Source organism: Drosophila innubila, assembly GCF_004354385.1.
Source record: "Drosophila innubila isolate TH190305 chromosome 3L unlocalized genomic scaffold, UK_Dinn_1.0 0_D_3L, whole genome shotgun sequence".
In the NCBI taxonomy this organism is placed as follows: Eukaryota; Metazoa; Arthropoda; class Insecta; order Diptera; family Drosophilidae; genus Drosophila; species Drosophila innubila.
The window spans coordinates 8,335,746-8,361,648 of NW_022995376.1; the positions used below are offsets into that span (position 1 = coordinate 8,335,746).

Genomic DNA, 25,903 nt, shown 5'->3' on the forward strand with positions numbered 1-25,903 from the left:
TACTTAAAAAGTGCAAAGGGTCTGTTACAAGCGAGTGGCAGACACCATAAAGAATATATATTCTTGATCTGTATGACTTCCTAGACATCGAGACTACTATTTAAGCTATATTTACTAAACTTGGTATGTAGGCTTCTCTATAAATAAGTTCTTTGGACAAATTAGAAGATAATTCCTTAAATTCAACTTGCACAAAGCTTACTATATTAATGCAACGGATAAAATTTCCAAGGTTTAACATGATTTCTGAGATTCCGCTTCATAAGTATTGAAATTTTACATTTTTTTAAGCTACTGTTCTTCTCTATTTTATTTTAATTTTAATTCAAATTTGTTTGTTTTTACAGCATTAGTACAGAGTCTCTCTCAGTCGAGTTTGCTTTACTGTAACATTTCCTGCTAGTTTTTGGCTGCTTCGTCTCAGTCTCTGCCCATTTCATAAACATCTTTAGCTATTATGAGTCTCCGGAGTATTCTCCCTGTGCTGCAACTGTTGCCTGTTTTAGGGCTGCAACCGAATTTTATGCCTTGTCGAGCTATTTAATTGCAAACAAATTATGTTCTGGCCAGTCGTCTTGGTAGTCTGTGTGGCTAATGGAAGATGCTGCCGCTGCGGCGACGACTTCGACTGATGATGTTGTTGAAATTCTAGCGTTTATCTTGTAAATTGGTTGGGATAAATGTCTAGCGGAAGTTGTGATTTGAGTTGCGTCTGCATCGAATTGCTGCTGCTGACTGCTGCTAGATGTTGCACCAATGATAAAATGATCAACTGACTGTGCAACATGTTCATTTACCTACAGCAAAGTGTGTGGGCGTTGAGGCTTTGAAGTATCCTTTAAATCTGCCAATTAGCCAAGTCCTGAGTGCTGTTTGCTGAGCTAACAATGCCAAGGGCGTCTACAAACATAGATTTAATGCCAATCTTTCTAAAAGATCTTTAACTAGTTGAATTTATGAGCCCAATTTAATAGGAATTCTGAATGAAAGCTCAACTTTATTGCAAGCAGGTGCCAAGCAGTGTGGGCAAACGCAGCCCCAAGCAGTGCGTCGAGTTGTAAAGCAGTGCAGCTGCACTTAGAATTTAAAAGCACACGTATTTTTTTATTGTTTTATAGCTACTTTTATTGTGCAAACTTAATGCAATCTTAAGAGTTAATCAGGCCAAAGTAAACTTTTATTTGTACACTTTTCTAATAATATCAAAGGCATATACTGTAGATTCTAAAACATAAAATGTGCAACTAGCTGCCACCGCCGAGAATCGCAGAGATGCTGAAACCTTTGCGTTTGGTGGGTGCCTCAGGCGTTGGTTGATGCGGTGGTGAATGTGTTGTGCTTGTTGCTGTCTCTGTAGCTGTTGTTGTTGTTGTTGTCTCGCTGCCCACATCTAGCTCCAGTTCATCGCTTGTCGACTCGTCTGTCTGCTGAACGGAAATGTTGTGTGGCAACGCGAGCGCCGGAAGTTGTGGCAAAGCAGCTTGCAAAATGGACGCTGGCGGATACAAATGTGTAGCCGACGTCGTTGTGCCATTGTACTCATGTGGTGGCCGGCCAAAGTATGTGCAGGCGAGATCGACCAGCGAGGGTCGCAACAGCGACTGCATGTTCTGTTGGAAATGTTGCATGAAGGTGGCGGCGCCGCGGGGCGAGCCAATGGAGCTGGCGCCAGGCATCGCAACAGCCTCAGCGCCATCGAGCGAGGATGATAACGAACAGGCGGATCCATTTGATCTCAGTCGCTTAATTTGCGGACCATCCTGTTCGCTGTTGTTCAATGTTGTTGCTCCCTCTGCTGTTGCTGCTGCTGATCCCGATGCCGATGCTGCTGTCGTTGTGGATTTGCCTGGCGACATGTCAAGCGAGCCAGAGGATTGTGAATGCGTCTGGGCCAAATCTTGATCATCATCGGTTGGCGATGAAGACATTTTGCGTTTGCAGCGCGATTGTCCAGTTTCGCGGAAGCCCTTGGCAAATGGATTGTTGTCGATCTTCAGCTTCGTGATGCGATCATTCTGTGAAAAAAGGATAAAAGTGGAGTTGTGTAAATTGCATGAAATATGACAATTGCCCAGCGACCTGGGAAAGCGGTGAGTAGACGGCGTTAAGTAACAGCGCCACTTGACACCACAGTCAGAAAGAGAGCGACAAATAGAGAGAGAGAGTGAGAGCAAGAGACACACTTGAATCGACTCTTGTCATGACTTGACAACTTTGTGACGATGATCTTGTGGAAGTGATCACGCTAATTAGAGGCAGACTGACGTCTAGCAACTGGAAACGGGCAACTGGGAACTGGCGTCGCTGTCAATGAGTCCAGACATAGACAAAAACACAGCAAGAGGCAAAAAAAGGCACGAAGGATGTGGCTATCCAACTTCCTAAAATAACAGAACAGAACAACTGAAAGTGAGCCTGACTTTTGCTTGTCTACTCGCATCTGTGGCATTTGTAGACAATGGGCGTTGCATGCTAATTTGAGACGTTGGTCAGGCTACCCACGGCGTGAGCGATCGTTGCCCAAATTAACCAATTAGCCCTGCTCAATGAATTGACAATAAATCTGTACAACTGAGCAATTACACAGAGAAAAAAGAATTCAAGTTTTTCTTACTTAACACATCACACTTCTAACTTGATTGAAGTTAAGGATCTCTATTTAGTTTAAAGCATGAAAAAATTAAAAAGTTAGTTCAGAATGTACTTGGAACAAGCCGCTCATTCTTCAAACTGTAATAACTTTGCCAATTTTCAACCGATTTCCTCGCGGAATGTCAATTTTATCATTATTTGGTCCCTATTTTAATTCTGCATCAAAATTAGAAAACTCAATTTTTTTCCATCACTGTCCATTTTTTCCATACTTTCCCCTTGACACTTTTTCAAAAACTTCAAAGAGCCATAACTTTGCCAATTTTCAACCGATTTCCTCGCGGAATGTCAATTTTATCATTATTTGGTCCCTATTTTGACTCTGCATCAAAATTAGAAAACTCAATTTTTTTCCATCACTGTCCATTTTTTCCATACTTTCCCCTTGACAATTTTTCAAAAACTTCAAACAGCCATAACTTTGCCAATTTTCAACCGATTTCCTCGCGGAATGTCAATTTTATCATTATTTGGTCCCTATTTTAATTCTGCATCAAAATTAGAAAACTAAATTTTTTTCCATCACTGTCCATTTTTTCCATACTTTCCCCTTGACACTTTTTCAAAAACTTCAAAGAGCCATAACTTTGCCAATTTTCAACCGATTTCCTCATGGAATGTCAATTTTATCATTATTTGGTCCCTATTTTGACTCTGCATCAAAATTAGAAACTCAATTTTTTCCATCACTGTCCATTTTTCCATACTTTCCCTTGACAATTTTCCAAAAACTTCAAACAGCCATAACTTTGCCAATTTTCAACCGATTTCCTCGCGGAATGTCAATTTTATCATTATTTGGTCCCTATTTTAATTCTGCATCTATAATAGAAAATTCAATTTTTTTCCATCACTGTCCATTTTTTCCATACTTTCCCCTTGACACTTTTTCAAAAACTTTAAACAGCCATAACTTTGTCAAATTTGAGCCGATTTCCTTGCGGAATGTCAAAATTATCATTATTTGGTCCCTATTTTAATTCTGCGTCAAAATTAGAAAACTCATTTTTTTTCCATCACTGTCCATTTTTTCCATACTTTCCCCTTGACACTTTTTCAAAAACTTCAAACAGCCATAACTTTGCCAATTTTCAACCGATTTCCTCGCGGAATGTCAATTTTATCATTATTTGGTCCCTATTTTAATTTTGCATCAAAATTAGAAAACTCCATTTTTTTCCATCACTGTCCATTTTTTCCATACTTGACACTTGACACTTTTTCAAAAACTTCAAACAGCCATAACTTTGCCAATTTTCAACCGATTTCCTCGCGGAATGTCAATTTTATCATTATTTGGTCCCTATTTTAACTCTGCATCAAAATTAGAAAACTCAATTTTTTTCCATCACTGTCCATTTTTTCCATACTTTCCCCTTGACACTTTTTCAAAAACTTCAAAGAGCCATAACTTTGGCAAATTTCAACCGATTTACTCGCGGAATGTCAATTTTATCATTATTTGGTCCCTATTTTAACTCTGCATCAAAATTAGAAAACTCAATTTTTTTCCATCACTGTCCATTTTTTCCATACTTTCCCCTTGGGACTTCTTCAAAGACTTTAGGCTGTCATAAATTTGTCAAATCTAAGCAATTGCAAATATACTAAACCAATTTTATTATGTTGTTTTTCTCGCTGTGTAGAACGGAACTCTGGAGCTTACCTGGTATGCTGTCACAGCCACAAATTCCGTCTCGGCAAACACAAAGGCCTGTTGGGGCGCCCAAGGTATTTGCGCCAGGTCAGCGGTGCGTATGACATGCAAACGTGGCTGATACTTGTGCATGCTGGCCAAAACGATCTGTAGAGTGTAGAGAGGAGAGATCAGAAACTGTCGCTTGCTTTGAAGCTGCACTGCGATTACTTACATGTCCGCTGTTGTCCAGCGTGTTGTTCGTCAACTTCACCTTGTTGAAGAGTATGGGCTGTGCCTGCCAATGTGCGCCAGTTGCCGGACTGTCCGGATGCAGATACATGCGCTGTGGACTCTGCGGTTCGGCACCGCCAGCTGGCACCCATTGGGAGCCGGAGAACTTGTAGCGACAATCGCCAATGGGCACCATCTCGAGCAGCACACAATAGTTGGTCTCATCCTCCAGGCCTGAAACACTCAGGCGCATTGAGGGAAACATGCGTCTGCAATCAAAGTAAAAATAAATATAAAATTCAGATAAAGTCAACAAGTTGAGGGCAACATTTAAGTAATAAATAAAATCGTGATCTTTGGGCGTTACAAATATTTAATTGTGAGTTTGCTCGTGGTCCATGTAATTAGGCTAGGCAAATGCATACAAAGAGAAATACAATACAAATAGAGGCAAGGTCTCTCAACGCGAGTTTGCGCTGTGCTAACAAGGATCGAGGATTGAGGATCGAGGAGAGCAGAGGAGAGATGCACGAAGTTCGAGACCCTGCCACAGTGGCACAGCAGGTGGTCAGCGCTCTTGGCGCCAGCCTCAAAATTGTTTGCGCTCCTCCGAATGCGTCTCTGTTGCCTGTTTAGAGATTGTTCTTCTTGTTGGTGTTGTTTTTTTCTTGTTTTTTTTTTTTTTTGGCAATGATTTTGTATTTTTATAGTTTGTTTTTTGTTTTTCTGTTGCTTGCGCGATGATTAATTAATTTAAGTTGAATGCGTTGTGTTTGCCTACATTTAATTTGATTCCTTTTCTGGTTTGTTGAATTCCATTAGACCACAACGGAGGCAAGAGCCAAATATTTCGACATTCGTGCGGTTTAGAATTTCATTTTCAATTTGCCTTCTTTTTTTTCTCGTCTTCTCCTTTGTTTCAGCTTGCTCTTAAAACGTTGCTCGTGCATTTTTGACAAACGATTTGTTAAGATATTGATCTTTGGCGCGTCTGCGCATAATTAACAAATGCGAGAATCCTCACGAGATACTTTCTGAGGAAGCAACAAAAAAGCATTTCAAGCCATTTGACGGCATTCGCATTGGCGCCCAAGCAGGTGCAGTTCGAGTCAAATTTATTCAAAGTGTGAGTGTGAGTATTTTTGAGTTGTTTTGATATTGAGATGTTAGGATTTACTTGAATTGTTTTGAGTAAGGGAGGTAATAAAAAAAATGTATTAAAGTTATGATATTTTCAAGATTTTTAACAGTCAGCTTGAATAAAATATGAATATAAAATTCCAAAAAATAATTAATAAAAATCTTTCATAACTGAAAATTATGCTTTGATATCTCAAGGATCAATGTAGAAAGGGCCATAATATAGCTAACGACATATTGTCAAGCTGGAATGCTACAAATAAAAACTTTATTTAACTACTAGAACGGAATTTATGGGGTTTTTACACATTTACGCTTTCGTATGAAAAATTTCCCTATCCTTTCTTCCTATCAATCTCAATTTTATTTCTTAAAGTTCATGCTCCTAACTGCACTTGAAACCCCTTTTAACTATACATTTTTCCTTCTGATCTGATAGTACTTTAAGTGTTACCAAAGACGCTTTAAAATGATTCACCTGAATTACGCCCCAAAGTAACCAATTCTTCAGGCCTTTCTCAGCGATTCTCATGAATTAAACCTCGTGTTCGCTTTAAAAGCTAAAAGCTTCGTGACAAAGTCATTTCATTTAGTTTTTTGTTTTTCTTTTTCGGGACAATCTCATGCATTATGTGATACGGTTTGCTCTATCTATCTTTTATGGTCGTCTGGACATTTGCCACCCATGCGATCCGAGTTTAAACTGAAGACGATGCGATCTTTTGAGGGGACAAGCAACTAATTAGTTTTTATGATCGCCACTCGACGTTGGGCAGCATCAAGTTGCCACAGTGACTGCCACACGGTGGCACTCTGGCGCCTAATCATTAAAAATTCAAATCGATTGCACGCTGAAGAGTCGCCATCGTTGTTGTTGTTGTCGCTTTCGTTGTCTGGCTGCATTTTCACATAAAACATTTTTGATGAGCATAAAAACTATTTAATACCGTCGACTTTATGAATAATTCATAGCATATACTACGAGTATTGTATGAGTATAAAATACGAAATGTAGAAAAGAGTTGAGACAGTTCTAAACTCTTCGTTTTTGTTTATTATTATTTATTTTTTCCCCCAAAAGTTTATGTTAATGTGTGCTGCAATGGGTAAGGTCTTTTCATTTGGAATGGATACTTTACTCGGTCCGGCTGTCTTTGTATCCGATCTTATCGGCACTTGTGCATCTCGACCGGCCAAAGTGTGAAATTGCTCGTATCTGTCGACGTCGTCGACAAGCTGTGGTCATTGTCAACGCGCAACGTGCAGATACAGATACAGATACAAATGCGAGAGTACGCGTATCTCAAGCAGAGCTCAAAGTAGAGACGGAGGCTGAGGCAGAGGCAGCGGCAGCGGTTGTCTGCAGACAGGCGCCACAATAAAAACGCCGAAAGCAACAAAGATGACGACAAAGTATCCTTGACGCTAAGATTTATGCCACAGCAGCAACGGTCCAAGTATCTCTCTATCTACCGCTCTCTCTCTTTCTCTGTGTTTTTGTCTCTGTCCCTGTCCCTGTTAAAAACGCCGACCAAAAGGACGTCCCACTGCGTTCTGTGTCCATACTAGGCCTACAATAAATTACGATGACGCCACTTTACGCACATTTGAGCAAGTGCCGGACACTTTTAGGTAGTTTACTACAGCGACTGCGACTGCGACTGCGCTCACGTAACTGCCGCTGAGATACAAGATACAATATCTTTGGGCGATTGCGCTAACGCTTTGATTTTCCCTGCTTCAGTTTCAGCTGCATCAAAAGAATGAACACGCAAAGTGCCAGCGAACTTGTTCATTTTACGCCTCTCCCGAGATACAATATATTCGATATTTGATCGACAGAACAGGCCTTGATTGCACTTGAATTCGTCCTGTACCTGTCCACACAAATACTTCACATCCTGCATCCTTCCGCTGCCGCTGTTTGTTTGCCTGTGAAAATTGTTGTCGCGACGTCGCTGTAAACAATTTGCAGGCGCCTGCATCTAATGAGCATTTAACAGCGACGCCGCCGACGATGACGATCATGAGGTTGAGGACGAGAGCAGGGACTGAAGCTAAGGGCTGAGAACTCGACTGTGGACTGAGGCCACTTCACAATTAACAGACGGCGCTTTAAGTGCCAATGCCATTGGCATGTTGTTGTTTTTCTTTGCCCAACGATTTTTCTTTTTTCGTTTTTCGGTTAAGAGTATTATTTTTCACATTCGTGCTAATGCATCTCTCTCGTTGTTGCCCATCGATCCCGGTTTAATTACATTCCCAAAGTTCCTTTGGGCGCGACATCAAAGTCGTTGCTGTTGTTGTTGTTGTTGTTGTTGCATATCTTACCTGCCGCTTTTTGTGATGATCATTTCCGTGCCAATCTGATGGAATTGCTTCCACAGCTCATCGTTCTGCAGCGTCATCTCCACGCCGGGCAACGAGACACGCGGTGGCATTATCACGTGCCGCGGCATCGGTATGGGCAACATCGGTGGAAAGGGATCTTCAATGAGAGAAAAAGGGGGAGAGAGAGATATTCAGTTAAGTACTTGATACAATTGATTGCGATAAGTATTTAATACAAAAATATCTAAATAATTATTGTCATATTATGTACTTAAGAAAACTGCTGATCAATTTATTAGTTCAATTAATTTTATAAAAGATCTACTATTATATTTTTAACCATATAGTAAAGCTTCAGAATATATAGCTCTATTAGAAAGTAAGTTCTTATATTCAAGTATCCGACTTTACTGTGTAATAACTAACTTGGAGAAACAATATACTATGAAATTTTCTATTCTATTAATTATAAATTATATAAATAAATTATAATTATAAATTAATCACAGATTAACGCGTTTGAGAACTATCATACAGAACAATTTATTAGTGTAATAAAATATACAGCTATATTTTATTGTGGATGTCTTTAAGATATAGAAACCAGTTAGAATCCAGGTCATAGTGTTGGCAGATATTTATATTTTATACTTATTAAACCAAATCAATCATTAATTAATTAGTTTTTAGGATTTTTCATATTTTACATATGGTAGTCCCTGTATTAATTTTTATTAAAGTTGAAAATGATCTATAGTTTAGTAATATTCTTTAATCATGATATGCAATACAAGATGATAATTTCTTTAATGATTCTATGGTATTAAGTAGCTAAATATCTTCAAGTTTTCAAGTCTGCTTTTAAAATAGAATCTATAGATTAAAGAGCACCGCGCATCGGAACAATTTGTCTATATATAGTATGTACAATAAGTATATAAATTTGCATTTGTGTGGTGCATTTTATTCGATTTGCCTGCTGTGTAACGAGCTGGTCAAACAGCTAAAACTCATTTTGTTATCAGTTAGCTGCCAAAGATGGCCCGCTGTGATGTGTCGCTTACATTTGGCTGAAGCAAAAAAAGCCGCCAAACGCTTTCTCACATTACTCAGGTTTATGGTGCGATCGTAAAATGGCTAATAGCACTAACGCCTGCTGGTCTCCGATTACGAAAGCCAAAGAAGACAAAAAAGCGCCAATTGCGGCAAAACTAAAAGTAGCTTAAGATCATTAATGCTAATGATTCATAACAGCTTTTGTGATGGTTACAAAATTGCTTAAGTGTATTGAATATGCGGCGTATGCGTAATGTGAAGTAAAGTTAAGTGGGAGGCGGCAAAGAAGGCGGAGCTTTACTTACCCGGTATGCGTTGCATTATCTGCTGACGATAGATCTCGTGCGCGATGTGTTGTTGCATGCGCAGATCGACAAGTTCGTTCATGGTGATCATGATTTATATGTTGTAGGTATTTGTATATTTCACACTTTAGTAAATTGTTTAACTTTTGGCACAATTCAATCACAGACAATAACAATAACGAGTAGAACAAAAACAACAACAACAACTGAACACAATAGCGAAAGCTGACAGCATGAGTTTTCAGCTCTTTTGTGAAGGCACGAGGCGAATTCGATTAGCGTTAATTATGCAAATCACAGCTACCAAAAAGCAAAGTGGCGTTATTATGGCAAATGTCTCATGTGCGTGTTTGTGTGTGGGTGTTAATTCGATTATGACAATAACAACAACTTGTTGAGTATTTGAAATTGGATTTGTTTGGGTTTATTTGGGTTTTTTCTATATATGATATGGAGAAACACCGACGCTCGCGTCTTGCGCTCGCCAAGTTCGCATTTCAACTGAGTAAGTTGCACACAAAATGTCGCTGCCGTCGCTCGGAACGAGCTTGACGAGTTCGAGCCATTGATCGACATTACCTGCAAGATCTCTGGCAACTCTCTCTCACTCTCTCGCTCGCTCTTTTATTTCCTCTTGCAGGTTGCCCTCAGCTGCTCGCTGATTGGTTGAGCGCTCTAAGCGCACATGCAGTTAGAGCGAGAGCAGCTAGCTGGCTAGTCAGCTATCTTTGTCTGACATGCTGTTGCTGGACTTACGCTCTCTTTGTTGGCACCTCCATTTTGAAAATGACACCAGCTGCAAATGCTCCGCCCTCTCTTTGACGCTCGCTCTTCCACGCGCTCTCTCTCTCTCTCTCGCTCACGTTCTTTCTAATTGTGTTTAATTTTGAAGTGCGAAGTTGCACAGTCAGCAGCCGTTCCAGCTGAAACAGACGATGTGTGTTCGTGTTTGTGTGTGTGTTCGTGTGTGTGTGTGTCTGCGCTGTTGCTGGTGTTGCCTTTTAATTATACATCATGATCGAAATTGTTTTTTAGTTTTTTTCCTCATTCTTTTTATTTCATTTGGCATCTTTGTTTTTTATACTTATTTATGCTTTGCCCATTTGTAGCCTCTGCCATCATGGTGGTCCTCTTGTCTTCTCTCGAGTTGTTGCTGTTGTGGCTGCCGTTTTGCTGTTCATTTATTTGATTTTGGTTTTGACGCTGCGTCATTCGGCAGCATTGATATGGTGGCATACACATGTATCCCATATCCCCGATATGGACTCAAACTCAAACTCGAATTCGAACTCGAACTCAAACTCGCTTACTGCAGTCAGCATTGCAGATGCAGCTGCTAGATTGTGGTTTTTTCTTCATCTTTCTTACTTTTATATTTGATCTTCTTGCTCTGACCTTTTTGAGATTGACAAAACATTTGTTAAATTACGGAAACGCATGTCGTCTACAAATTTGCCGGCCATTTCAATTCATTTGCTGTGAAGGCGGCAAACGGGAAGCAGATGAACCTCCTAACCAGTCCAACAGTTCAAGGCAGCATATTTAATGCCAACAATGGATGCAATTAAAAAGAGTTAAATCTAAAAATAATTAATGTCTTAAAATATCAGAGTTAACTATGATTTATTTATAATATGTTAATAAATTTTAATTATTTTATTTTATATAATTTACTATTTTATTGTTGAGCGTCTTTAAAGTGCATAAGACATTAAGAAATAATACTATAATAATTTCAGCTTAAAGTGCAATTGTATCTTTGATTTTAAGTACTACTCATAACACTTATACAAGTATAAATATTGTGTTCTCAGCTACCTTAATTGCTTTTTGTCATTATATAACTAAAAAAAACTGTTATACGCGCTTTAGATAATTAACTAATTAATAGTTTGCGCTGACAGTTTGAACTTTAACATCTCGTTAAGTATACGCAACGTTGTAGCGCAAGTTGAAAACTTTCGCTTTCCATAGCAAGTGAATCTGAAACTGATCGTATATCTTGGCTACAACTACACAGTAAATATTGCAGCTCCAATCTCTTGATAAACATAAGCACTTCCGTTAGGCTGGCTCAAATAATTAAACATTACTTAGCTTTGTCAGCGTTATCTGCTTCTCTTGCACTACTGCGAAATTCCTGTGTCTGTTGTTGGGTAAATAGTTGGCCAGTTTGCGAGCTAATTTACACAGCACTTTGTTGGCTGACACATCCACTTTGTTTCATGTTGTGGCAGCCAGCGGCGATAAGCCAAAGAAATTAATTTACTATTAGCAGTTGGCATTGGTATTTCGCCCAAATTGCGTAGCCTGTAACCTACACTCGTATCAATATGTGTGTCTGTGTGTTTGTACATTAATTTATGCTTCGCGTTTTCACATTTGGTCGCGCACGCTTCCGGTTCCTCTTCCTCTTCTTCTTGCCATATGCAATAACCAACAAACAATTAGCCAAAGGTTCGGGTCGCTGTCTCTTTCTCTGTCTGTTGTCTTTTGTCTAGGTCTGCCTTTGAGTATGAGTTTCAGTTTTGAGTCCGGTCATGAATCGAACACGCCAATAGCTGTGCAATTTGTCAGCACCCAGCTAATTGGTGTTGCTCAAAATGATCTGCCTGCTGTTTGACTAATGCTCTACGGTTTCCTTCCGTTTCCTTCGGGGGAGGTTCACGTGCAACCTATCAACGGCCCATCAACAGGTAGCCTTGCAGTTTTCTATCTATGCCACACATTCCACACTGTTGAATCAGTCAGCAATGCATTCAATTTAAATCCGTATCGAATTCAATTTACGACTGAAACAGGCAACAACAATACTTTTACGGTGCTGATAGCATTTTCGTTTAAATATGTTGGATACTTTAAAGAAAAAGTTGATAAAAATAAATAGGACAAAAAAAAAATGGAAGTTCTGCAAATGAAGAAAATTTAAATGCAGAATAAATTTAAAGGCCAAGCAATGATCAAGAAATCTTTGCTTTATTGAATCGGTAGAGTTTTGATCAAGTTATGAGAATTTGAAGATATCGATATTATAGAAAATGTTCGAATTTTTATTTAAAAGTTTTACAAATGCACAAATTTTAGATGCAGATTAAACAAAAAGACACTAACAAAAAGAAACAAACTGAAAAAATGGAGAGGTATTCGCTGAATTTATTTCGCAAATTTTTCGAGACAAATTACGGATATATACAATTTCAATCACAATACAACCTCTTTTTAAGATTTACTGCTAAATGTATTTAAATTTAATTTTTAACTTCTAAAAAACACTGCGCATTTTTAAAAATTTCTTGCCAACTATTCTGCATGACAATGGTCTTTGGATCCATGAGGAGGAACCTTCAACTTGGGCTCCCCATTGTAAATGTCTGCCATTGCGAAATTAGACACATAACAGCGATAAGCACGAGCCTTTTTCTCACACGGCTGTTCAAATTAAAATTAGCATAAAACCCCAGACAAAGATAATGTAATTTTCCATGGAAAATAAATGAAATGCTTAGTAGAAGTACCAATTCATACAGGGTTCAGTATTTTTCCCATTTATTATTTTTTTGTTAATCATTATAAAACTTAAGTGAACCGGCGCGAAATTTATTGATTTAAAATTTTAGCTAAATTCGATTTGTGTTGTTGTTTGAACAAGCCCCTAGCGCCTCTATAGACTATAGACTATAGACTCTATAGACTATTAACGGCTGCCACTTGACGTTTCTTCATTGTTACAGCAACTACAACAACGACATGACTACATAAACGAGGATGACACGATGTGGATGTGATCTTCGGGACTGAGACTATTTGTTGACGCTCGACTGTCTGGCTGGCATGCAAATCTACTTTTGTATGCAAATTAAGTGACTCAATCAACAAGGCAAAGGTAACAACATCAACATTAACGTTAACAAAACACAACAAAAACATATTTGATAAGAAACGACTGCGCGATACCCTGTGATAAACTCTATAGACAAGAGTCTACAAAGTGAATAAAATGTAAATGATTAGAAGGTTCTTTAGGATTGTAGGATAGATAATCTTTGATTATATTTAAATAGAAATCAGCTTCAAAATATGTTTCATTACAATTTTTAATTTATTGAAATTGCTTAATATATCACAATCAAAAAATATCAGGATTCTTATGAAATTTAAGATAAATTTGTATTTTTAGCATGTGCCAAGGGCTGTTACAGAATTATACAAGTACTTAGCGAACTTTGGTAAACACAAACTAGAAATACTATATTTATAAATGTAAATTTTGATTCAATATATATACCTCATTATTAAAAAAAAGTAAATAAAATAAATAATTATAATAAAAATAAATATAAGTTATTTTAAATAAAAAATTACATATTGAGTTTAAAAATAGGTCCCCATTGTCATTATTTTTAATATAAAAATGTACTCCAAATTTCCACCAAATAATTCAAAATATGTTACCCCTTGTTAGCATATTCACTTAATGGGTATAAGCAGTTCAAAAAACAGCTAAATCACAATCGCCAGTAGCGCTTCGGGGACAGCTAAAAATAAAAATAAAATAAAGCGAGACGACGACGACGTCGACCAAAGGCATCATAATCATGTGGGTCCGTGCGTCTAGGCGACCACAATGGGGACTCGCAGCAGCCCACTTAGCAGCTTTCAATGGTTCACGTATGTTCGGCCCGCCAGGCCGAAGTCCGAGTGTATTGTTCAGACAGACCCCACAATAATGCGTGTATATATGTATACATATAATAATTGAGAGGTGTTTAATCGTGTGTTTCGTTTTTATATATTTATTTATTTTTGTGGTTTTGTGGTTTTGTTTTCTGCACATTCACGACCTGTGGCGAGACACAAGTCTTTACCTTTACCTTTCCTGTGCTCCACTGTCGATCGCTGTTTGCTCTCAAATTATCATAAGCAAACACGGCCCAAAAGCCAAGACTGAGACTGGCTCTGAGACAGGGACTGAGACTGAGACTGACGGTTTCGACTTTACGCGCTTCAGACTTCAACTTAAGTGCTAAAGTTGCTGGCGACGCGACGCGCTGAGAGGCGCTTCTGTTGTGTAGACACTTGAGTTATTACAATATATTCAAAATTCAAGTGCTACTGGCATTCTTCAGCCATATATCGACTGAGCTGAGTCTGGGAGTCGTCGAAGAATCTGCAGCGACATGTACATACACATATATATGTACATACACATGCGTTAATAATATTTATTTGTTTGTTTATCGACGATGCTCATTGACTTGGCACTCACTTGGCTGGTGTGGTTCCTTGTTTTGAATGGGTCCAAATATATGCGTGTTATAACAAGATCATCGATTTGAATGCGTATGCCAAATCAGCTTACTAGCAAACTATTTTTGATTTTTTGTTGGCCAAATCAATTCATTAACATGCAGCTTCTTGGCCCAAAAGTTCAATGGCCACGCGCTGCGGCTGTGTTGACATCAAAGCCAATGAACAAAGTATTGCCGACAAAGAGATATACAGACAAAGAACCCAAAAAACTCGGAATCTAAATCTAAATCCAAATCCAGAGCCAGGCCAAGAAGCCAGACTAAGAGCCAATAGCCAAGTCCAGTAGTCAAGAAATCATTTCGCCTGATAAAAACATCCATTATGCGTAACAATTTGACGGCTTCTTTGGCTACCTTATTTTCTATGTTTTGTGTCGGCATTTTGGCTTTGATTGAGTAGCTGACCATCTAGCCCGCGGGGTAATTGTTGTCGCACAATCTCTCCCTCTCTCCCTCTCTCTCTTCTCTTTCTCCCAGTTGCTATGCCTGGTCCAGAGAGGGAGCAGGCATGAGTGCGTAATTACAATGCCCACTGTGATGCCTGATAAATAAAAAAAAGAAGCATACAAAGAAGGAGAACTTCAATCTACTAAAAAACATGTTTGACGTCAAAGAGGAAATGCCTTAATCTCTCTCTCAACATAACGTCACAACAACTGCCGCCAGCATTCAGCCCCCTCCCCCCTTCTCTCCACTTCTTTGCCTCTGTGCCCGCCATTATCACTCTCTGTTCCAAGTGTTTGGACATTTGTTTGTACTGGCCAATGTCGTGTCTTAGACTCTGTACAGTGTACACTGTACACCCGTATCATTGAGACCAGCCACTATGGCTTCAGCTCGTATTTGACTAGCGCACTATTCCATGTCTTCCATCTCGAGATCTTTTTTTCTCTTTTATTTTTTATGTATTTTTATGTGTACTTATGGCACTAGTCATAGTTGACACTTGTTGCCACAGTGCCAGTTTATTTTTGATTACTTTTAATGGCGTCAAGACTTTCGCTTTTATGGAACACTTGCTTCCAAGAATCGTATCTCTCTCTCTATGCATTATCAGGAACCTGATTCTCAACGAAAGATTGAATTGTTTTAAATTGTTTGTGTAAAAAGTATCTGGAATGTATTTTCAAGAAGCGGCGCATGTTAATTGAAATTTTGTTTAATCTATTGATAACATTTTTCTTTAAAGAGCAAAGGCAGTAAATACTGATAGGCTTTTTTTTACATATGTTTTAGTTCATTTGAATTTTTAAACTAATGATAGTATACAACTGTAAATGGTTTTTTTTCTATCTACCTTTATAATACCTCGATCTGAGTCAAATCTTTATTGTTTGCGTTACAAAACCAACAATCATAATCTAGTTAAAACTAGTCAAGAATCTGGCGCCACATCCGAGTTACCCACAAACAGAAAACCAACCCGTTAGCTTCAGCTACTGGTATCTACCACCCTAAAATCCAAAAAAGAATATACAAAAAAACCAGACACGCACAAACAATAACAAGTTAGCAGGCTATAACTAACAGTGGTAGACGAGTAGATACCCAGTAATTAAATTAAAATAAATGAAACTGTGCGATAGATAATTATTTTGATACTTATGTCTATAAAGGTAATTTTAAGAATTTAAAAGAATATAGAAAATAAATAAAATAAATATTGAAAATTAACAATAAAATCAGATAAGATAATAATTTTACAAATAAAGTCAATTTTTAATTTACTTAAAGCAGATTACTAGCCAGTTCAAAACTTTACCCTACACTGAAATTTTAAATTACATTTAAATACATCTATCAGCAATTTATACCCTACTATTATCAACTATGTACAGGGTATAACAAATATGGCGCAAAGTCAACAGGTATATGGCCATTATTCAAAAAGCGAGAACAATTTATGCCACCACTGCAATGTATCTTTGTCTAACGTTTGGGTATCTTCAGCACCCAGTTTCAATCTATGTTCCCGTTCCAGTTTCATTTTCAGCCTCTCATGTGAGGCGTCAAAAGCTTAAATATTTACAATTAGCAAAAAAACAAACACATTAACAATGAGATAGAGCGAAAGCGGACAACATATTTGTTAAAAAAGCAAATAAATTGCAGAAGATAAAGATCTAATTTTGATTAAAATTTAAGCTTTTTCACAACCTTAGCAGCTACCGGGCAAGAGAATCATCGAGAGAGGCGATGCTAGAGCAACCTGAGCTGATCTCAGCCGAGTTAAAGAAGAAATTATAAGTTGTCTCCGGGGCAATTTATGTTTGGATTCTCTTTTATTTTATTTTTTTATTCGTTGACAACGCACACAAAGACAACGGACGAGTCAACGGTTAAAACATTTAATAAATTAGCCTCTGTGAGTCGTCGTTGTTGTTATCGCTATCTGTTCTTGCTTTTGGGGACTTTGGGAGTTGTAGAGCATGTTGTTTTTATAATTTTCATAGACTTTTAGTTGCTATATATGGCAAACAATACGGTACTTTTAACACCAAGACCAAAAAAATAACAAAGGGCCCAAGACCAAATTAACAAAGGCCAAGACAGCACAGAAGCGACAGACGCGTAGCTGCCGTTCGAGCAGCAGCTGGCCCTAAGATACTAAGTTACAGATACAGATACTTGTTTACTACTAGCTACAGATACATTTCAAGCTACGGTTACAGCAACTATGGAGCACATGTAGGAAACTGATTTGCATATGAATGTGGCAATGATTACAAATTTCGCTCGTAAAAATGTTTAGTTGGGTTTTGTTTTAACCTTTTTTTGTTTTTGTTTTTTTTTTTGGTTTTTGGAGGCATAATTAACTATGGATCGATCTTGTATGCGTTGCGGTTGCGGCAATTTACAGGCATGTGGTTGTAACTGATTGTGAGATACGATCTTGTATCTGGGTTTTATAGATACTACGCATATGTGTATCTGTATCTGTATCTGTATCTGGATGTCAATGGACTTTGGTGTTTGGTGGGAAAGTGTTGAGCTGTTTGCATTATGCTGATTAAGTTTTTCATTGAGTGAACCGAAACTGAAGCTAAACCTTTCACAGTCAATTAATAGCGGCTAACAAGATCGATGCTGTTCCCTGATAAGCAGCTATCAACAACACGGTAACTGCATAGTTAATAGATTAGCCATGCATAATTCCCACCTTACCACTCTCTCGGACAACGCCCACTGTTTGAGTGAGAGTCCAGGATCACACACACATACACACACACTTATACAGATAGAGACGATCTACAGCATTGATCCTACAGCCTCCAGTCCTCGTTTTGTGTTTATTATGGCGCGTTTCGTTAATTTCTTGGCGCCATCATCATCGTCTCCGTCTCTGCATCCGTCTCCGTCTCCGTCTCCTTGTCAATGTTCTCTCTCTCCTCCGCCTCCTTTGCTGCGTCATAAAATTAAAACTCTTCACTCCATCATTTTCGTGTGCGAGTGCAACATTTGACAGGTAAACGTCTGGGAAAATATATATAACTTACCAACTGGCCGCCGGTTAACGCAGACGCGCCCTCCAGTCCGAATCTTTGCATAAATGGCCTAAAGAATTTTGAATGCTCTCTGCAAGGCAATAGATTGCTAAAGTACTATACAATAAAATAAACACTCTTTCATACTTATTTTTCAACTAATTTTTATTCTTTCTTCCAAACGATCCGTGTTTTTAAAATATTATATCAAGTTGAATACTGTGAATTTTATAAAAATTTTTGATATTTAATTATGTGACGAAAAATATACAATTTAATATATAAATTATATAAATATTATAATTATAATTATAACTATAAATAAAAATAGTTTGGCAATAGGCACTGCGCAATAAAGCTATTTTTGGGTAAAAGGAATGTGGACCCTTTTACAAAATAATTAAATTTATTCCAAAATATTTATACTTTATTCTTCGAAATTCGCCTCTTCCTAATAAAATGTATAATTTATTAATAAAATGATTTTAGGTCGCATTTTTACCATTTTAATTTATTTCTCAGTAACTATTACTCTCTAAATAGTTTTTAGAGTATTTAATCTTCGTTCTTCAAGCATTTCTTATATACAACGTTTTTTACAAAATATTTTTCCCAGCCTGCTGAGCGTTTGGTTGGTTGGCTGCAGTGAGCCATATTTTTGACAGATTTATTAGGCAATATTAATTTTTTATACGTGCTAAGGTATGTGTCATGGGAGCTGCCATTATCACCTGGTCGACTCCGGGATGTGCTGTAGGTCAGAAACCAGCTCCAAGTCAATAGGAGGAAGTACTAAGTCAATGTTTGTGCAGTGCAGTAAGCACAGGTAAAGTGCAGATCTTTCAGATCAGAACAGAAAACGATCTCTTGCTGTTATTATAATTCATGTTGTCTGTTTGTTTGCCTTTGTCTGCTGACTGTTTGGAGCTCTGGTGGCTCGAACGTGTGAAAATGCATTTGCATATTCAATCAACGACACAATAAATACGACCGACTATAACGAATATGAATACGAATACGAGTACTACATACGAATTCATACAGAGTCGTTAAACAGCATTTACATACGAAAATAACAAAATATTTAACAGCAGACGAGCTGACTGGGAAGTCGTTGGATCATTTCAATATATATAGAAGGATAGTTGGATGATTTTAGCCCGTGACTTTTGCATTCAAATTGAAAGTGTCAATACTCGAACTTGGTAGCGCTTTTTTCGAGACGCAACGACCCATAAATTTCATGTCCAAATTCAAAACACAAACTCAACAACAGATGGAGAATGTGTGAGAGAAAGGGAAGGTGTGGGAGTTGGTGGGGGAGAGCTTAAAAAAAGTCAACTCATGCTCTCTTTCAGTTTCGATCTGTTAATAGCCACAATAATTGGAATATTTGCGTGGGCAGATGGAATATTTTCATCAACTCATTTCTTTGATCTATTTTCGAATCAAATTTGTACTAAAATTAACAGTTTGGCCAATTTGGCAAAACAAATAAATAATATTGATTGTTGTCTGTTGACGAGCTTCAAAACTTCCATTATTATGCGTGGACATTATCTATCTATGAATACATTTATTTGTGGCGCCACACAGTTGACATTTTGTAGCCACGCGCTGTGGCAGCCACTTTCGGTTTCCGTTCACCATGCAGATAAGCGGCAATCAAAGTTGCAGCTGCAAGTGGCAGTGGCAGTGGCAGTGGCGGTGGCAACTTATCTGGCTGCATGCCCCGTGCCGCGCTCTAATGCAAAACCATAAAAACAAATTATGAGCGATACGCTAAATCAACGAAATGCATTCAAGCGTTGTCTCTGCTGTCCCCCCATCCCCCACTGTACTTGCCACTGCCTCTTGGTGGCAGCCACAACAATCGCAGCAGAATCTTTTTGGGAGGTACGTGGCACATTTGACTTAATGAAAATGTTGGCACTACAAGTCAAGTGCTTCGAGGCGCAGCCAAGCGCATGCACACACATATATACACACGCACACATATATTCACACACTCGCACTCGCACACACACACACTTATACACTCACTTGAGCTGCCGTCGCGTTTGCAGCACGCAAGTGAAAAATGTTGGCGCCAGGCGCCACTAAAAAATCTTATGAATGAAGTAGACACATTTTTTTGTTCGATGCTGTTGTTGTGTCTCCCCTTTCCTCTGCACTACCCTACACTCCTCTTTCTCTTCAACTCTGCTCGTTGTTGCTGTGTGGCTTAAGCGTTGACCGGAATCGCGTTTGAAGTGCATACCCAAAACTTTCCTCTTCTCTCCTCTCCTCTCGACACTCTCCTCATGTCTTCTCGTCTCTTGATAGTTTAGTCTGTCTTCGGTCATTATAATAATTTTCTTAGAAAGTTCTTGCATTTATTAAGTTATTAAAATGTAATTAACGGCTACTTACTTAATAAAATACTTAGAAACAAATGCTACAAAATCTTTGCTAATTATAACATTTTTTTATTGAAAAATACGACAGATAAGATACCTTAAAGTTAATTGTTTATTATACTCTTACTATAAGTGTGTAGTTCGTTATGTCTGAAAATGTAGAAATTTATTTTTAAAGTAATTATTAAAATTTAAATGCAGAATTAATTAAGATGCCGAATCGTGACCAAAATGACATTCCGCTTGAAAATCGGTTTAGTTTTGACAAAATTATGGAAGTTTGAAGTTGGTCAGAATTTGGATCTAACAACTTTACAAGTCAAAATTTTTGTCAGATTTCACATGATTTTTTACAGAAAATTGAAAGGTATCAGAAACAAATTTAAAGTGTTTTTTTATACTAATTATGATATAAGGAGTCGATTAAAAGTGAAAACTTGAGATTTAAAATTTTCAAATTTGGAAATTTCAAAGGGGGAACCCTTAGCATCGAACCCATGATCTAGATGAAATTAATTTTTATTACAAAATTAATTAAATTTGAATGCAGAATAAATTTAGAGGCCAAATTATGACTAAAATGGCTTTCCGCTTGAAAATCGGTTTAGTTTTGACAGAGTTCTGAAAGTTTAAAGTTGGTGAATAATATTTCTAATATTTCTGTTAATGATGTTTTATGTAAAATTTCAGATTCCGTACTCAGCAACACCTGCTCAAAACCATTTCTTTATCAATCGCACTTGTTAGGGACTTTCCAGCTTCAGTTTCATTCCGTTGTGGGCTACCTGATCAGCAGGAGTGGGAGTAAGACAAGTTGTAGGGATAGGAGCAATAGCTCGAAAACGTGCGCGTTCTATATTAAATCCACGCAGTAAAAGCATTAATCACCATTTTCACGCGACGCGCCTGTCGCTCTGTTGGCCTTTGGGCCAACTATTGCTGTTGGCCACGTTAGAGATTGCTCGTTAGAGAATCGAAGGAGAGAAATGAGCCTGACACGTTCGCGTTGTTTTGCTGTCGGTGTCGGTTGGTGGAAGTGCCTGCGGCGAGTGGTTCCTGGAAAAGTGCAGCGCCGCCGCCGAAGCCGCGTGTTGACTAATGACGCGCATTTAGCAGCGATTAATGAATTTTATGAGCCGCCATAATTTTATGGCACATCAACTGGCCGGTGGCAGGGAAATTCCAGCGAATTTCCCCGCTCCTGGGCCATTGAAGAGACTCGACTGGAAAATACAAAGCTGCTGCCTGCGGTTTTATTATCTTACCTGTAACTATGCCTTTGCAGGGACATGAATATGGCAATGGACATGGACTTGGTATCCGGATGGCACCGGCGTTACGCGTACAATGCGAAAGGTACTTGAGATTTTATGACCATGTATGTGCGTGTATAGAGGCGGCTTCATTGTACTGTGAGTACTCGATGAGTATTCAAATGTATTCAAATGGTAATCAAGTGCTTTGGGCCGGTTGTGCGCCCTTAGGTTTGAATAGGGCGTTTGTATGACAGCTAATGTCTCGCATAATAGAAATCACCTACTTAAAAATCAAGTGCAAATTGTTAGCCCACTTGAGATCTGGACCAGACTAGACCAGACCTAAGCACATCTTTCGGAGCATGTAATCCTTGTATAATTGAAACAAAACGCAATTTGTTTTTACAGTTTGTCGCAGCCTTTAAGATCCCATTTTCGGTTTGTTTTCATTTCAACTACAAGACAGATACTCTACAAAGATTTGCTCAAAGGATTTGCCTTTCCCCTTGTCACAGATCCTTCTTCTGTGTGTGTGTGGCATATGCGTGCAGTTTGTTTCTCTCTCTCTCTCTCGATCTCGATCTTATTTTCATTTTCGTTTATTTTTACTACTGCTTTAACAATTTTCGCTTAAATTGTTTGTGGCAAATGGGATTTGGGTTCACCACAAGAGGTTTGGTTAAAGGATAACAATCATTTTGCCATTGTTGACAATTTTTGCTTATCGTTCAACAAAAGGGGGACAATTGCCGGCATGTTGTCATCTGTGTTTAACGATCTGTTTACTCTCCTTATGGAGCTATCCATAAACAGCTGCCATAGTTCTCAACAGATCCCAAAAATGTAGATCTAAACAGAATAGCCTTATTTTTACTTTTACTTGGGCTAATCAACTTTGGGGTTTTGGGAAATGTTTTACGATCTTTGCATTTGTTTGAGCAAAATCTTTTGAGAATAAATATTATTAAGAAAATAATTACAATCTTTTAGATATGGTGGAACAATGTTTGTTGAAGTTGTACAAACAATGTGAGCAAGACATCGCTGACCTTAGAAGATGTTATATTGTGTTTTTGATTATTTCAATTTCTAGCTAGCTATCTGGGCATCCAAGGCCATAAAGAACCCTGTGGAAGAAAATAAAATAAAAAGATAAAGTTTTTTTTTTAATAAAGAAAATTTAATTATGTTATAGATCGTTTATCTTTCAGCTGCTTTATGTAGTTGGAATTTAATGGTTACTTATAAAAAAGCATTCTATAGCTTTTCAGATTTGTTGCGATATCAGCTTTTTCTTTTCAATTTCTTGAGATAAACTCATAGTTGATGATTAAATAGTTAATAAAATAAAATAAATATAAAATATTAAAGTGATATCAGCTTTTCTTTCTCATTTTTCATTGGTTGACTAAAATGTTAATAAAATAAAATAAATATAAAATTCAAAACTGATTAAAATAATGATTGCTGATTAAACAAAGGAATTAAGTACTCAAATAAAGTGAGTTCCCAGCATAAATGAAATGCCTTTCAATATGAGAATATTAAATGTTCACAGGTTGTTTCTGACATTTGTTCCCAGTAGAAGGGCTTTTTACCTTATGATAATCACGCCCCGAATGCTGTGTTTTGTTTTTGTGTTTTTTTCGGGTAATGCATATTCAGATCTGTTCGTTTTCGGCATACCACAAACGATTATCTGCATCGAAGCACACTCATCGAAACTGGACGATGTCGAGGTACGAGTGCTCGTCTTTGGCCAATGGACAGAGGACTGAGAGTTGGAACAATGGCAGCGGTTAAAGTACAAAGCATCGCACTTTATTAACTACTTGAGATTAAGGCTGATAAAGAGATAATCCTCGTACGGTCGGCAACTGAACTCAAAGTGCACCGCATACTCCTACAACGAGAGAGAGGCAGGGAAAGAGATTGAGAAAGAGACAGAGACGGAGACGGAGGGCAGAGACAGAGATCGAGGGTCCAACTTTCGGTAGCTGTTGCCGGTGTAATAAGCATAACAATATCGTTGTCCGCCCAATTGACAAGCCAGCGGATAGAGGGCCTATCTGGAGCGTTGATGTTGCCGTGTAAAATGGATCACAGGTACTGCTACTCAGGTGAGATCAATAGCAGTCAGTCAGAGAGACATAGATGAGGCTTATCGCATGCCTCAGCTCACCTCGCCTCATCGAACCTCATCCACACGTCATTGCACTTTCGCTAGCCTCAACTCATCCCATCCCTTCGCATCGCATCGCATCGCATCTCGTCTGTTCTCATCTCATCATTCCGTCATCCCATCATCCCGTCATCGTCATCCACACACACACTCGCTATCTGCCGCAGCTGCCTTTGATCAGTGTAGCGTAATTTTAAGCCAAATTGCTTGGCCTTTGCATTCTGCCGCATTCTAGCTCTGAACTAGGCTCATGAACTAGGCTCCGAATCATGCTGGGCTCTCCCTTTCTTTCTTTTAGATTCTCCTGGTTGTTTTTTTCTGGTGCCAATGTCAGGGGTCCTTTGGCGTTGGGCTGCCGCACTTATTCAATGTTTTAGTGTGAAGTTGTAACATCTTTTTACTTAGGGTGGTTACCAACTTTCTATTCTTCTTCTCTCTCGTCTTATTCTGTTCAATTCTCTGCTCTTTTGAGGCGTGGAGCTACTGCTGTGTAATGGGATTTACCAGCGATCCATTGTTTTTCTAGGCATATTTATATTAAATTTTGGCTATTCTTTTCACTTTTTTGGCAAACTTAAAATGGAACCCCACTAGTGTTGAAAAAGTGCTATTATATTAGAGTTTTTTCTGTAAACAGAGCATAGGTCTAAGGCTTAAGATTTAGTATAGCTAAAGAATAGATGCCTTTCTTAGTTAAATATAAAGTCACTTTAAACTTTGATGGCATTTTAAGACAGTTTTATATATTAACAGCTTCTATTATATTCGATTTATTAGACTAGAAATTTGCTACAATTTTCATACATAAAAGCTGCTTTAAATTTCCAAAAGGTTGTAGTATGAATGACCTGATGTTATAATTAAAAATTTTACATAATTGACTTCCTGAAAACATTTGTATTATGACATGTTTTAGTATTATTTGTAATTGTGATTTGTATCAGCGACCTGCTCAATAAGTTAGTTTCAACTGCAGTTGACAGTCAGTTCAGTCAGTTGCAAAGGCCAAATGAGGCATGACAACGCTTCAAGTGTTTATGTAAATGCATTTTAACACCTCGGGCCACAAATATTTTCTAACTGCTCACAATAATATTGATAATTTTTATAAATACCAGAAGCAAAGAGGGGCATAAACTGAGCGATGGAGGGGAGCGAGGGGAGTTGCAACTTATACTTATAACACATACACGTACGTAAATATGTAACTGTGCGCGGGCAAACGTGAGGCGTAAATTAATTCTATTGAAGACGCTTACAGTTCCATGGAACGGATACGACAATAACCAACGGATCGTAACTGAAGCTCGGAGTAAACAAACACAAACACACATCCATCGCAATGTGCATGGAGAGAAAAAAGTGTTGCTCTGTTTGCTTGTTTGCAACTTGGGATGACCGAGTCGTAGTTGTGGATGTGAATGTGGTTGTAGAAGCTCATTATGCGATCGCGTTAAGCTGTGAAATTTATTGTTTGTCTAGCCATAATAGGGGGGCAACAGTAGAAGCATAAGCAGAAGCAGAAGCTCAAGTTACGGGTCTCTAATCTTTGACTATTGACAAAAACTCAATACCAGTAGTTGTTAGCAGTTCGCATTGGCATTTATGAATTATGGAAATGGAAACAGCGTTTAGAAGACGCCACTTCATGCTGGTCAGCTTCATACTACGACTCCAACATCGACTTGGACTTGGAGTTGGAGTCTTCAGGCGAACAAATGTTTTATTAATGAAACGTTGATCATCAGCTTCGTTTGCTTTGGACTGCTCATGATGTGGTGTGTGTGTGTGTGTGTTTAGTGTGGTGTGGGCAGCAGCAACGTTGGCAAGTTGTCTCTAAGCGAGACAAATTACCACATTTCAACACATACTCAAAACTGGCGCTGGCCCTGCCCCATGTAAACTGACCGTGGATGCA

General features: G+C 38.3%; 1 protein-coding gene across 1 annotated transcript; it reads right to left on the reverse strand.

The window, feature by feature from the left end:
• Positions 1-1,107: 1,107 nt before the first annotated feature.
• On the reverse strand, positions 1,108-10,041 carry LOC117787615 (T-box transcription factor TBX6). Its single transcript, XM_034626185.1, has 5 exons — positions 9,355-10,041; positions 7,994-8,150; positions 4,524-4,791; positions 4,319-4,456; positions 1,108-2,015 (listed from the first exon to the last, which is right to left on the reverse strand). Exons 1-5 carry the CDS (start codon positions 9,443-9,445, stop codon positions 1,245-1,247), a joined length of 1,425 nt encoding a protein of 474 aa, XP_034482076.1. The 5' UTR covers positions 9,446-10,041; the 3' UTR covers positions 1,108-1,244.
• Positions 10,042-25,903: the final 15,862 nt, after the last annotated feature.